Source organism: Sarcophilus harrisii, chromosome 4 (genome assembly GCF_902635505.1).
Source record: "Sarcophilus harrisii chromosome 4, mSarHar1.11, whole genome shotgun sequence".
NCBI lineage: Eukaryota > Metazoa > Chordata > Mammalia > Dasyuromorphia > Dasyuridae > Sarcophilus > Sarcophilus harrisii.
The window spans coordinates 270160102-270172708 of NC_045429.1; the positions used below are offsets into that span (position 1 = coordinate 270160102).

General features: G+C 36.6%; 1 protein-coding gene across 4 annotated transcripts in view; it reads right to left on the minus strand.

The window, feature by feature from the left end:
* Window positions 1-12607, minus strand: part of BICRAL (BRD4 interacting chromatin remodeling complex associated protein like) — a 110602-nt gene that overhangs the window by 81529 nt on the left and 16466 nt on the right. The window contains exon 1 of one of the 4 annotated variants that reach the window (XM_031964837.1): window positions 7644-8490. In XM_031964837.1, coding sequence (XP_031820697.1) covers window positions 7644-7812 — 169 coding nt within the window. In that variant the 5' untranslated portion in view covers window positions 7813-8490. Of the gene's footprint in view, window positions 1-7643; window positions 8492-12607 lie in introns of those variants that run through there. The other 3 variants (XM_031964831.1, XM_012549088.3, XM_031964836.1) reach the window with 3 other exon arrangements.

Here is a 12607-nt window from a genome sequence, read left to right on the forward strand (position 1 = left end):
GGGCTAGGTCTTTTCCCTCTGCCTTATGGCTGAAGGTTGTTGGCTTTCTCCATCTTCCCATTACTATTCTAGCAGTATATCCAGATCAGTTCATGGCACTTTTTGTAAGGGGAGCTGACAGAATGAACATTAATTCACAAAGGAGGCCTGCAAAGAAACATTACCATGCCTAAGGTGAACTTCATCCAACAAACCTGAGCTATTACCCCCTTTCCTTTCCACATGTACTCTCTAAACTTGAGTCTACCTTCTCCTGGATTTGAGGGAAAGTGTTATAGCATCTATATCATCTAAATTGTCTTTTCTAAAAATGACAAGGCTGGCTGACTAATTTTCAACTGATGGCATGAAGGGAGGAGAAATTATCCCATATCCATGGGGGCTCCAGTCCTGACCCCTTAGAAGTATCCCTATAATCTTAGGGAGAAATGTAATCAGACTCTAGGGATCTAATTCCTCAGAGGGAGTGGGAGTTAGAATAAAGCCCCTCAGAACTTATATGGGTTCTACATAGATAGATAGATCCAAACTCACAAAGACTCTGGGACAAAGACTCTTAACTTGGGCATCCAATTTAGTAAATCAGTGAAATCTGAGTTATTTAATATTCAACAGTGAACTCAAAAATTATTTTGTCAACTAAAAAAGACTATTTTGTGGAGTGATTATTGACTATTTTATTGCAATAACTTTAAAGGTATTTTGATTGCTTTGCCTATTTAGCTCATTTGATTAAAATGTGCCATATGAATTTAAATTATTGTTATTATGTATTTATGTAATACAAATGTTGTAAATTATTGTTATTAATTATAATAAAGATGATGGCTTGATAAAAAAATCTAAGCTTCATTTTTTCCTCAAAAAAAACAACTGGACAGGAACAGTTTCCTTATCTTGTTCACTAAGAACTACAATTTTTGGCATTCACTTAGGCTAATTTAGCATTAGCTTTGTTTTTAAGCTTGCTGTAAGATATTTAGAATGAAATGGATAAATTGTTACATGTGGTCCAACATCTCTGAATTGAAAACCATTTAGCTATTCAGTTAACCTACTAAAGACATTATAACAAGGATTCACCTCAGAAAACTTTTACTGTTTATAATATCTTTCTCAGAATAAACCAGGAACAGTCTCATTAGGCTAATCAGTAAGTGAGGGACTTAGTTCCACCTGGGAACAATTGGTTGGATTCAGAAAATAAGATATAATTTTAAATACTCTTATTACTATATCTTATTTTGTCTAAATGTCTTCATGCAAATGTCAATCCAAAGTTTATAAAACAATTAAAAGCAAAATTGACTTTATTCTCCGCACATTTTCCACCTGAATGACTGATTGGCCAGAGGGGATATAGAGATGAAATAATATGAATGAAGCAGTGTTTTCTAATGTCAAGGATTTCAAAACCAGCCAATCAAAATAGCATCTGAATAAATAAAACACATATGGAAGTTGCTAATTCACAAAGACTCTGGGATAAAGAAAGTAAATACAATCTTAACTTGGGTATCCAATTTAGTAAGTCAGTGAAAGAACTTTCCTCTGAACTATCAAAGGAAGAGTTAATTTAATACGCAACAATGAACTCAAAATTATTTTGTCAGCTATAAAAGGCTACTTTTGGGGGGCGAGGTTATTGCCTGTTATCACAATAAACATTTTCATAAATATGAACATAAATATTTTCAATTATCACTGACTGTCTATGACCATTCTAAAGGGAAGCTAAGCCTTCTTTCAAGCTGATGATTCTACTTCATGGACCTTAAAAAAATGACATCAGCAAAACATTAAAAACAAATATCAACCTATGTTAAGTAATTCTTAATTGTTGATAAATGTTGGAGAAATTATTCAGTACAGGGCAGACAACATTGCCTAGATCTCCCCTCTACTCCTATCTGACATATCTATCCTGTTTTTCTTCTAAGTGTATAAGAAGGGAGGACAGTGATCATCTGGGAGGATATCATATAATGTTGGAAGACATCTCCCACGGTTATCTTCCTCTCTAATGTCTAGCTCAGCTTTCCAACTTTACACCAGTTTCAAACTCTGGATGAACTGATATGCTATCAAGGAAAAAGGATAAACATATTTATCTGCCTGAAATAATCAGACTTCAGAATCAACATTTCAACTGTGTTGATGACCTAATTAGACTGGTTCAATGTGATCGACTAATTAAACAATTAGTTATTAAGATGGGTCCAAGTATCTAATTGAGCTTTTTATCAAAGCCTTGGCTAAACTTTAAAGGATAGACTTGGAGAGGGAACAATAGGATATATTATGGAGTCTATTATTTCTTCTGTATTTTCCCAGTGCCTTAGGCAGATCTATAGATCTCAGCCACTCCCTCAAACCTCCTTCTTTGTTCCACCCCAAGTCTTCCAAGGCAATTAGGTTGTCTTGAATATGATACTTTGTGTACTCTCTGTACAACCTCTCTGTCAGTTTCTCAAAGCCCTTCCGTGATCTGGCTCTGTTCTATTTACCAATTAACCACAAATCCTACTATAATTCTTATTCTTCTGGAATATACCTCCTCTGCTTAGTCTAGTTGAGTTCCTCATTGTCACAGAGGCATACCATACTTATCATTCCAGTCTCTGCACTTTCATTTATGCTGTTTTTCCTACTGCAATATCCTTCTCTGTGTTCCTTTTCAAGTTTTATCATTCCAACAAGATCTAGATGCAAATCTCATTATCAAGAAAGTTTCTCTAGTTATAATAGCTCTCAAGTGAATTCCATCTTCACTAATTCATCAATATAGGATGCAATTTTATATTCTCTGCAACTGTTCAGAGATGTTAGATTTTCCAGTGGGATCAACAAATATTTATTAAAAACCCAACTTTTGGAAGGTAGAAGTATACTTATATGTGTCTATTCTAAGAGTACCTAGTGCTGTGTCACACATACATATTGAACACTTGACTGAGATAGCTAGGTGATATAATGGATAAAGGATCAAATTTGGAATCAGGAAGACCTGAGTTGAAATCCTACCTCAGATATAAATAAATAAAACTCTGGAGAAATTAACCTTTTCCCCTTTGATTACTTTTTTCATATACCAGAAGGGTTATAAAAGACAGATTAGATTTACTCTATTTGACTCTAGAAGGCAGAACTCTTAAAGGGTAAAAGTTAAAGGGAGACAGATTTACCCTCATTATAATGAAGAACTTCTCAAAAATGAGAGTTGTCTATAAGTGCAATGAATTGGCCATTACTATAGGTAGTGAGAACCCTGTCACTGGAAGTCTGAAATTAGAAACAGGGAAGTAACATGATATAAAATGACTCTGGAGTTCAAAGGACTCAAATCTCATCTCTTGTGCTTACTACTTGTATGATTTTGGCCAAGTCACATAACCTCTCTGGGCCTCAGTTTCCTTATCTGTAAATTAACAGGGTTGGCCTACATGGCTTCCAAAGTCCCTTCCAGCTCTAGATCTGTACACCTTTTATTTATGAAACAACACTTTCACAGCTACATCAGAAGGGAAGGAAGTTGGATTAGATGACTTCTAAGGCCCCTTCCTTCTCTGGGAGTCTGATTCAAAGAATGGAAAATACTATCTGCTCACTAAATCTTCTGTGGCCATATGTAAACAAAAACTAGATCATTCTATCAGAACATTTTCCCCCCAGCCATTCCCCTCAAACTCTGGGCACACATAGTTACCAAAAATAACTAGATCAACTTTTTCTTCTCCTCACCTACCAAAAATATTTATTGTGTATTATACTCTTTCATCCCTTGGGCATTCTTTTGCCCAACCCTCTTCACTACTCACCTTCTACTGTTTCCTCCCTCCCCACCTTTTCATATTCTAGATCAGGGGTCCTCAAACTTTTTAAATAGGGGGCCAGTTCACTGTCCCTCAGACTGTTAGAGGGCTGGACTATAGTAAAAACAAAAACTTTGTTTTATGGGCCTTTAAATAAAGAAACTTCATAGCCCTGGGTGAGGGGGATAAACATCCTCAGCTGTTGCATCTGGCCCGCGGGCCGTAGTTTGAGGATCCCTGTCATAGCTCAGGGAACTGTATTCCTTATGAAAGGGCATGCAAATTAGCCTCACTATTTTTCTCTTTTTCTGCTCTACAATTCCAAGACTTACCAGATCAAAAGCAATGTCTAGCAAACATCAGGGGCTTAATAAATGCTTGTTCCCTTACCCAAAAACATTATTTCAAGGTCAGCCTATATATGTTATCTTCCCCTACTAGAATATAAACTAGGGATTGTTTCTGCTTTTATATTTTATCCTAGGACAGAAAAGAAGCTTAACAAATGCTTGCTTGATGATTGAAAAGGCATTTTTTTAAGCCCTTAACTTTATACTTGGCACTTGGTGGAATGAGATTGGGAAAATGCAAAAGGAAGAGCAAAAACAAGCTTACTCTCAAGCAATTTTACATTCTAATGAGGGACTCCAAAGGTACAATCAATCAACAAACATTTATTAAGCACCAACTGTATGCCAGGTACAATACTGGGTATTGCTCTCAAGGACCTCATGGCCCATATGGGATGGAGTGGGGGGGGAGAGGAGAGGGAAAAAGGAAAGAGAGGAACAACATGCAGACAAATATGTATAAACAAGCTATATACAAGATAATTAGGCAATAATTAACAGTAGGAAGGCACTAGAATTAAGAAGGGTTACAAAAGGCTTCCTATAGAAGATGGGATTTTAGTTAGGACTTAAAGAAAGCCAGGGAAGTAAGTAGTTAAGAGTGGAGGAGGGAGAATGTTCCAGGCTGGGGAGATAACCAGAGAAAATGCCCAGAACAGAAAAATGAAGTATCTAGTTTGTAGAATAGCCAGGAGGCCAGTGCTGCTAGATTGAAGAATATATATTGGAGAATAGGAAGGGACTAGATTGTGAAGGGTTGAATACTAGAGAATGTTCCTGGAGGCAACAGGAAGCCACTGGAGTTTACAGAGTAGGGGATGACCTGCATAATCAAGGAATGAAGTGATAAGGGTTTGTACCAGAGTGATAGCAGTGTCAGAGGAGAAAAAGAGGCACATTTAAGCAATTTGGAAAGGTGAAATTGACAGACCTTGGCAATAACTTGGATATGGGGAAAGATGAAGAAGAATCCAGAATGACCCTTAGATTTTGAGAGGGAGACATTGGATAGTGTTGCCCTCTATAGTAACAGGTAAGGTAGATGGATAGGGAAGGAAAAGAGGGAAAGAAAATGATTTCCATTTTGGATATATTGAGTTGAAGATATTTACTGGACATCCAGTTTGAGATGTCTGAAAAACAGCTGGAAATTTGAGACTGGAGATCAACAAAAAGACTGGGGCAAAATAGATACATTTAAGAATCATCAGTATAGATAGGGTCATTAAATCCATGGAAACTAATGAGATAACCAAGTATAAAGGGAGAAAAGAAAAGTTTGCAAGGAAGAATCCTAAGGAATATCTTTTAGGTTTGATCTGGAGGAAGATCTTGCAAAGGAAACAGAAGAGTGGTCAAATCCGTAGGAGGAAAAAAAAGAGAATGGTATGCTGAAACCTTAGAGGACATAGAGCATAACACAGGAGAGAGAGCCAAAGGCTGTAGAGAGGTCAAGGAGAATTTGAAGAAAACAAAAAGCCATTGGAGAGCTATACACATAAGAAAAATTCAGATTTTATAGAAGGAAGCCTTACAAGGAAAGTAGTAGTGTTTGAGAAAATCTGGCTAGAGCTGAGTCTTCAAGGAATCCAGGGATTTTAAGAAGTGGAAGTGAAGAAAGAGCACATTCTAGGCATGGGGAGAATCAATGCAAAGGCACAGACACAGAAGATGCACAGTTTTTTATGAGGAACAGTAAACAGGCCAATATGCTTAGACCACAGAATATGTGGAAAGATAGGAAGGAGCCAGGCTGTGAAGAACTTTAAAGGCCAAATTTGTATTTTGATCCATGAGTTATTGAAACTTAGTAGAGGCTAATATTTTAGATCAGAATTAGAGTTTAGGAAAATTAATTTATTAATTGGATAGAGTTAGATAGGAGTAGTGAGAGAAGAGGCAGGGAAAACTACTGAAATACAGAAAAATGAATTATTTGGTCACATGTATTTGAATTCACACCATTAAAAGTTATAATTATGTAAAATATGGTGATTATTCCAGATCAACTGAAATATCCAGTAAAAATTCCAATATGGAGACCTCTTCAAGGGGATTCCTTATTCACACTAAACAGTACCTAGCTGCAGTACAGGTAAAGGTGATGAGGATATGAACTAGGATGGTAGATATATGAGTAGAGAAAAGGGAAGGTAGTTTAGTGATGTCATAGAAAAAGAAATTATGAGATTTAGCAACTAATTGTATATGTGGAGTAAGCAAGAAAGGAAGCTGAATCTATTATAAGGGTTAATACCATGGGTGACTAGAAGGATGCTGGTGTCCTTTAATAGAGATATTTGGAAGAGTTTGGGTTAAAGAATAGTAAAATAATGAATTCAATTATATTTATACATGTATATATGTAAAATGTATATTAGGAAGTTGGTGATTCAGAAATGTAGCCAGGAAAGAGACTAAAACAGGATTAACTAAATGTGGGAACCATCTGCATAGGGATAAAAATTGAATTATCAGGAACTGATGAGATCACAAAGTGAGAAACTAAAGAGAAAAAAAAAAAGAAGATGGCCAAGGACAGTCCAGCAAAAGAAACTGAGAAAGGATGGTCAAATAGGTAGGAGGAGGGCAGAGAGAAAAGTCAAGAAAATCCTGAGAGGAATACATTTTAAGCTAGAGAAGGCTAATAGTGTCAAAGACAGCAGACAGGTCAGGAAGGACAAGAATTGAGAAAAGGTCATTGGGTCTGGTAATTAAGAAATCATTTATAACTTTGAATAACCACACAATATAAACACTGATTTTAGAGTTGTTATTGTTCCATCATATCACTTTTCCTGATCCCATTTGGGATTTTCTTGGCAAAAATACTGGAGTGATTTGCCAATTCCTACTCCAGCTCATAGATAAGGAAACTGAGGAAAACAGGATGAAATGATATGCCCAGGGTCACTCAACTAGTGTCTGAGACTGGATTTGAATTCAGATCCTCCTGACTCCAGGTCTGGCACTTCCTCTATTGTGCTACCTAAATGCCCTGTAATAATAATAATTAATATTTATATATCACCTATTATATGCCAGGCACTATATTAAGTTCTTTACAATTATTATCTCATTTAATCCTCACAAGAATGTTTCAAGGAAAGTATTATTATTACCATTCCCATTTTATAGATAAGGAAACTGAAACAGGTTAAGTGACTTGCCCAGGATCACACAACTAGTCAGTGTTTGAGGTCATATTTGAACTTGTCTTCTGAACTATAGGCCCAATACCACCTAGCTGAAAAGCATATTTTCTTGATAAATCAAAATTGCTTTCAAAAATCTAAGATTACCTCCATGCTCCAGCACACTATAGTTTCACAACTCAGGAGCTATTTTCAGTGCCTAACTCTCACTTATATCCCACAACCGTTTAGCTGCCAAATCTTAGTGCATTTGATTTCTTCTGCTCTAGCATCCAGCCCCTTCATGCTACTGATACTACAACCACCCTTATCCAGGCCCTCATCACCTCTTGTCTGGATGATTGCCAGGGACTCCTTATTGGTCTTCTTCCATTCAGCCTCTCTCTTCTTCAAAACTGCCAAAGAAAAATTGTTAAAAATCATGTCACTTCTCTGCTGGAAAAACTTCAGTGACTCTTCTTTTTCTTTGGGATAAAATACAAGTTCCTCTGGCATTTAAAGTTCTTCACAACCTGGCCCCAATCTGTCTCTCAAGGTTGAGTTCATCTTTCTTTTCTTCATATCCTCCAAGCTCCAGCCAAATTGGGGACACTTATTGTTCCCCAAAGATAAAACCTCTCTATGCTTGGTAGAAGCTAAGTTCCATTCCTGAAATCTTCTCTTTACTTTTGGATTTTGAAACTCCTAACTTCATTCATGGCTCAGTTCAAATGCCACCTTCTACAAGAAGTCTCTCCTGATTCCCCCAATTATTAGTGCTCCCTCTCCAAGTTAGTGTATTATTTTCTACATGGCTCACATACAACTGTGGAACATATTAATCCTCCTAGAAGAATGAAAACATCTCGAAGACTGGGACTGTCACTTTTGTCTTTGTATTATCTCCATGGCCTTGTACACTGCAGGCTTAATGAATGCTTGTTAATTAACTTTAGCCAAGGCTACAGTAGATTACAACTAGTAAATGAAAACAAAGGAGAGAAATTATTATCATTGGCTAGTTGACCTGAGAACAGCAAAGAGTAATAGGTGACAGCAAGGGATGAGACAGAAAAACTATTCAAGGTAGACTTTAAGCAAAAACCAGATCCTTCTAGAGTCATATAGTGTTGGGGCAAATAGTCTTTCAATAATGAATGAAGAACTGAATAAATGAAAAAAAATAAGCCCTTACTACATGTCGGTGCTGCCTTACTCTGTGCCAAGTATTAGGTATATATATATATATATATATATAAATAATTTTAATGGGAGAATAATGGAGTTTTTGGTCTTGAAATGGTTAGACTGATTAAGAGGTCAGTATGCCCTTTCCAGCAGTATTAAGCTGATTATAGCTCCCAAAAGAAGAGATAAGGAGTGGGCTATATCTGTGTTGGAAGATGGTTAGAATGAAAAGTATGATTTTAGGGTGGATTTCATATAAAAGCACATGATAATACTGAATGCTGACAAAGATAACCCTAAATCATTAAGAAAAAAATAAATTAGTTTACCTATTATTCTACTTAAGAAAGCATGGAAGTAAGAAATGCATTTTATAAAGATTTCCAAACTTTGAATGTTTGGAAAAATTTCCCAGCTATCTGGAACATAAAACTACAACAAATCAACACTGATAGAGTACTTGCTATATTTTCTCATGCCATCTGGCCTATCTCCTCAATTTAGCATTCAAAGGTCTACTGGCTGGCTCCAAAGTAGGTGTCATTACTTTCTCTTTCTCTCTTTCTCTTTCTCTCTCTCTCCCTCTCCCTCTCTCTCTCTTTTTTTTTTTTTAAATTTAATAGCCTTTTATTTGCAGGTTATATGTATGGATAATTTGACAGTATTGGCAATTGCCAAACCTCTTGTTCCAATTTTTCTCTTCCTTCCCCCCACCCCTTCTCCCAGATGGCAGGATGACCAGTAGATGTTAAATATATTAAAATATAAATTAGATGGTGTCATTACTCTCATAAAAACTTTAGAAGTGATTGTATGACATTCGAGACTCTGGTATAAGATCGCCTAGCAATGGTGTGCCCTCATCAGAGAAGATGCTGTGCTTTATTAGCAAAGCAGAATTGAATTAGCTCAGAAGAAACATGAGATGTGCAAAGTCAGAGAGTCCATCCCAAATGTTCACAGGGACTATTTGTGTCTGACCTGTGACAGAGCATTCCAAACTTGCACTGGTCTGATCAGACACACTGTAACTTGACTCTTACATACTGATATCATCTTGGTCCTTCAGAACAAAGGGCAACCACCATAGAATCAAATTCAAAGGTTAGTTGGTGAATTTATAATCTAAAACTATGGCTCATAAGCCCCTACTAGTAATCTTACCTTGAATAGTCAGTCATTACATACAATTAACTCAAAATTAAAGTAAATACTAAGATGCCCCAATAGGAAAAGTAGCTGTACAAAACCTTAACTAATAAATCTGTGGCATACTCTCTTATAAATAACACACAATATTCATGAGAAGAATGAACATAAACTTGGAGTATGCTAATGGTAGCACATATGTAGGGAACATGGTAAAGCCAAGCTACTCATGTCTTTGAGTACTAAAGGATTCTGAAGATTTTCCTCTTCTTATATAGTCCTCTTGTTGTTCCCCTTTATGCTGAGTGTCTCTCTTGGGTAGATTGCTCATCTGGACTCCCTAAGTCTGCTCCTCTCTAAAGTTTGACTCTCAAATGCCAGAGCTAATTATTTCTTGAATTCATAATCAACTTGTTTCACTTTTCCCCAGAGATCTTGCATCTTGAAGCTGCATACTGCTTTGCATATTTCTTGTCTTTGTCCCTGTTCCTTTCTGCTTGCCTTCCCCAATTAAATTGTAAGCTCTTTGAGGCCAGGAATTGTTCTTTTCTTTCTGGATTTGTATCTCCAAAGCTTAACACAGGGTCTGGCATATGATAGGTGCTTAATAAAATGTTTATTGACTATTGGATGAATTCAACTATATTTTAGACTCTCCTGCTGAATGCAGTACCTCCTGCTGGAGAAATAATTCCCGCAAAGTCCTCTAGCTGATGGTGTGGTAGTGGAAGAAAGACAAAGGAATCCCCTTTTTGTTCACAGAAAGTGAAGGATTCCCTACCAGAGACTTAGCTATTACTTGAATTTCTGACTCTCATCTGGGACTGGCTTCAAGCTAGTTTCTTTTGCTTTCTTTTTTTTTCCCCAGCTACTTTTTAAAAAGTGACGAGAATCATGTCCAATCCTCTACCTTTTTCATGACAGTTACCTTTTTCAAATCAAACTCCAAAAGGATATAAGACAAATGCACAGTTTTCATACTTAAGTTTGACATACTAACTTTTTGGGCTTACATTCTGGGTTGGGTTGGTTAGAGATCAATTCCATCTCTCCCTTCCCCTCTTTCTCTCACTTACCTTCCTCCCTTCCTCCTCCCTCTCTCTGTCTCTCTCAAACATACACATGATTACTTAACTCTTCCAACCCATGTAAATTTAATAATTTGATTTCATCCCTAATGAACTCCTAGATTCCTTCCCACTTATTCAATCAACAAACATTTAAGCCCTTATGCTGTACCAGGCATTGTGCTACATCCCAGGGATGCAAAGATAAAAATGAACAATCTCTACCATTAAGAAACTTACATTCTCTTCAGAGAAACAAAATGTACATGCATAAATATATACAAGATTTCTACAAAATAAATACAAAGTAATTTTTTGGGAGCGGAGGAAGCACTAGCAGATGAGCGAATCAGGAAAGGCCGCCTGTGGAAAGTGGTACTTGAGTTAACATTGGAAAGAAACCAAGAGTTCTTCCAGGCAAAAGTGAAAAGGGAGTACATTGTAGACAGTATTGTATGGGAGGAACTATAAAAAGGCTGCTTAGGAGCCAGGAGAACTACTTTAGGATTCAAAACCCAAGAAGATAATAGCACGGGGTGGAAAACATTACTTCTATGGGTACAATACAAGAGGAAAATCCATATTGAAGATCCCAATCTGTTCTTTGCCTTCTCTCCCACTTCCTTCCCAAAATGTTTCCCAGACCACTATTTGGAGTTTTTGGACTTTTAACTAGATATCTGACAATTCAACTGTGAAAAAATAAATTTAACCTCTGAACAGAGACAAATATTCCAAAACCTCAAAACTCCTCTCCCATTCTGCTTCAGAAGCAAACCACTCATGATAAGGTTGTAGAGTGGGTTACTTTATGTCACCTTGAACAATTTCTCTCTTCCCAGGTTGTTCCTATCAGTTGGATCAAATGAAAAAAGAAAAAAATTAAGCCAGAATTTAAAAATCATAGCATTTCATAACTAATCAGGAGAGATGATAATAAATGCCCAGTGGAATCAATCACTCTGACGCTGGTTAGGCACATAATTAGGCATATGTTTGGAATCCCCAGGTTCTTTCTGATCATTTCTAATATATAGTACTTAGATACTCAAGATCAGAGATGGATTAGAAGGAACCTCAGAGGTCAACCAGTCTAATTCCTCATTCTATATAGAAGAAAAAAATAAGACCCAATGAATAAAGTGACTTGACCAAGATCACACAATTTAGTAAATAGTGACAAAATCAGGCCTTCTAACTCCAAGACTAGTATTTAACATTATCATCACTGCCCAGGAAATAAAAATAGATGGAATGCTCAACTATGCAAGTGACATAGGATTGGGAAGGACAAGTGACATACTGGATGGCAGAAGCTGGATCCAAAAGGATGTTAGCAGACTGGAGCATTAAACTGAAATTAATCAGTGAATTTCGAAAGGATAAAAGCAAAGTCTTAAACTTGGAAGCATAAAAAAAAAAAAAACCATCAAAAGTAAAAAGTACAAAACATGGTTAAAGAATAATTCTTCTGAAAAAAAGACCAAGGAGTTTTTATCAAAAATGTAAATTCGATGAATCAGCAGAATGAAGTGGCAGCCAAAAATCTCAATGCAATCTTGGTCTGTCTTGAGAAGCACTACCCTGATCTGATCCCATCTGGAGAGCCGTGTTAAATTCTGTGTACTAAGGATGACACTCATAAACTGGCGAGCACCCAGAGGAGGAAAAGAGCCCTTTTGTTCAAGTCATATAAAGATAAGCTGAAAGAACTGGGCACGTTTAGTTTGGTTTTTTTTTTTTTTTTTTTGTTTTGTTTTGTTTTGTTTTGTTTTTTTGGGGGGGAGAGAAAGGCCTTGGAGGAACACAGGCATGTCTTCAAATCTTGAAATGGTTGTCATGTAAAGGAAGAATTAACTCTTAATTTTCTTTGGCCCCAGAGGGTAGAATCAGGAATAATGGGTAAA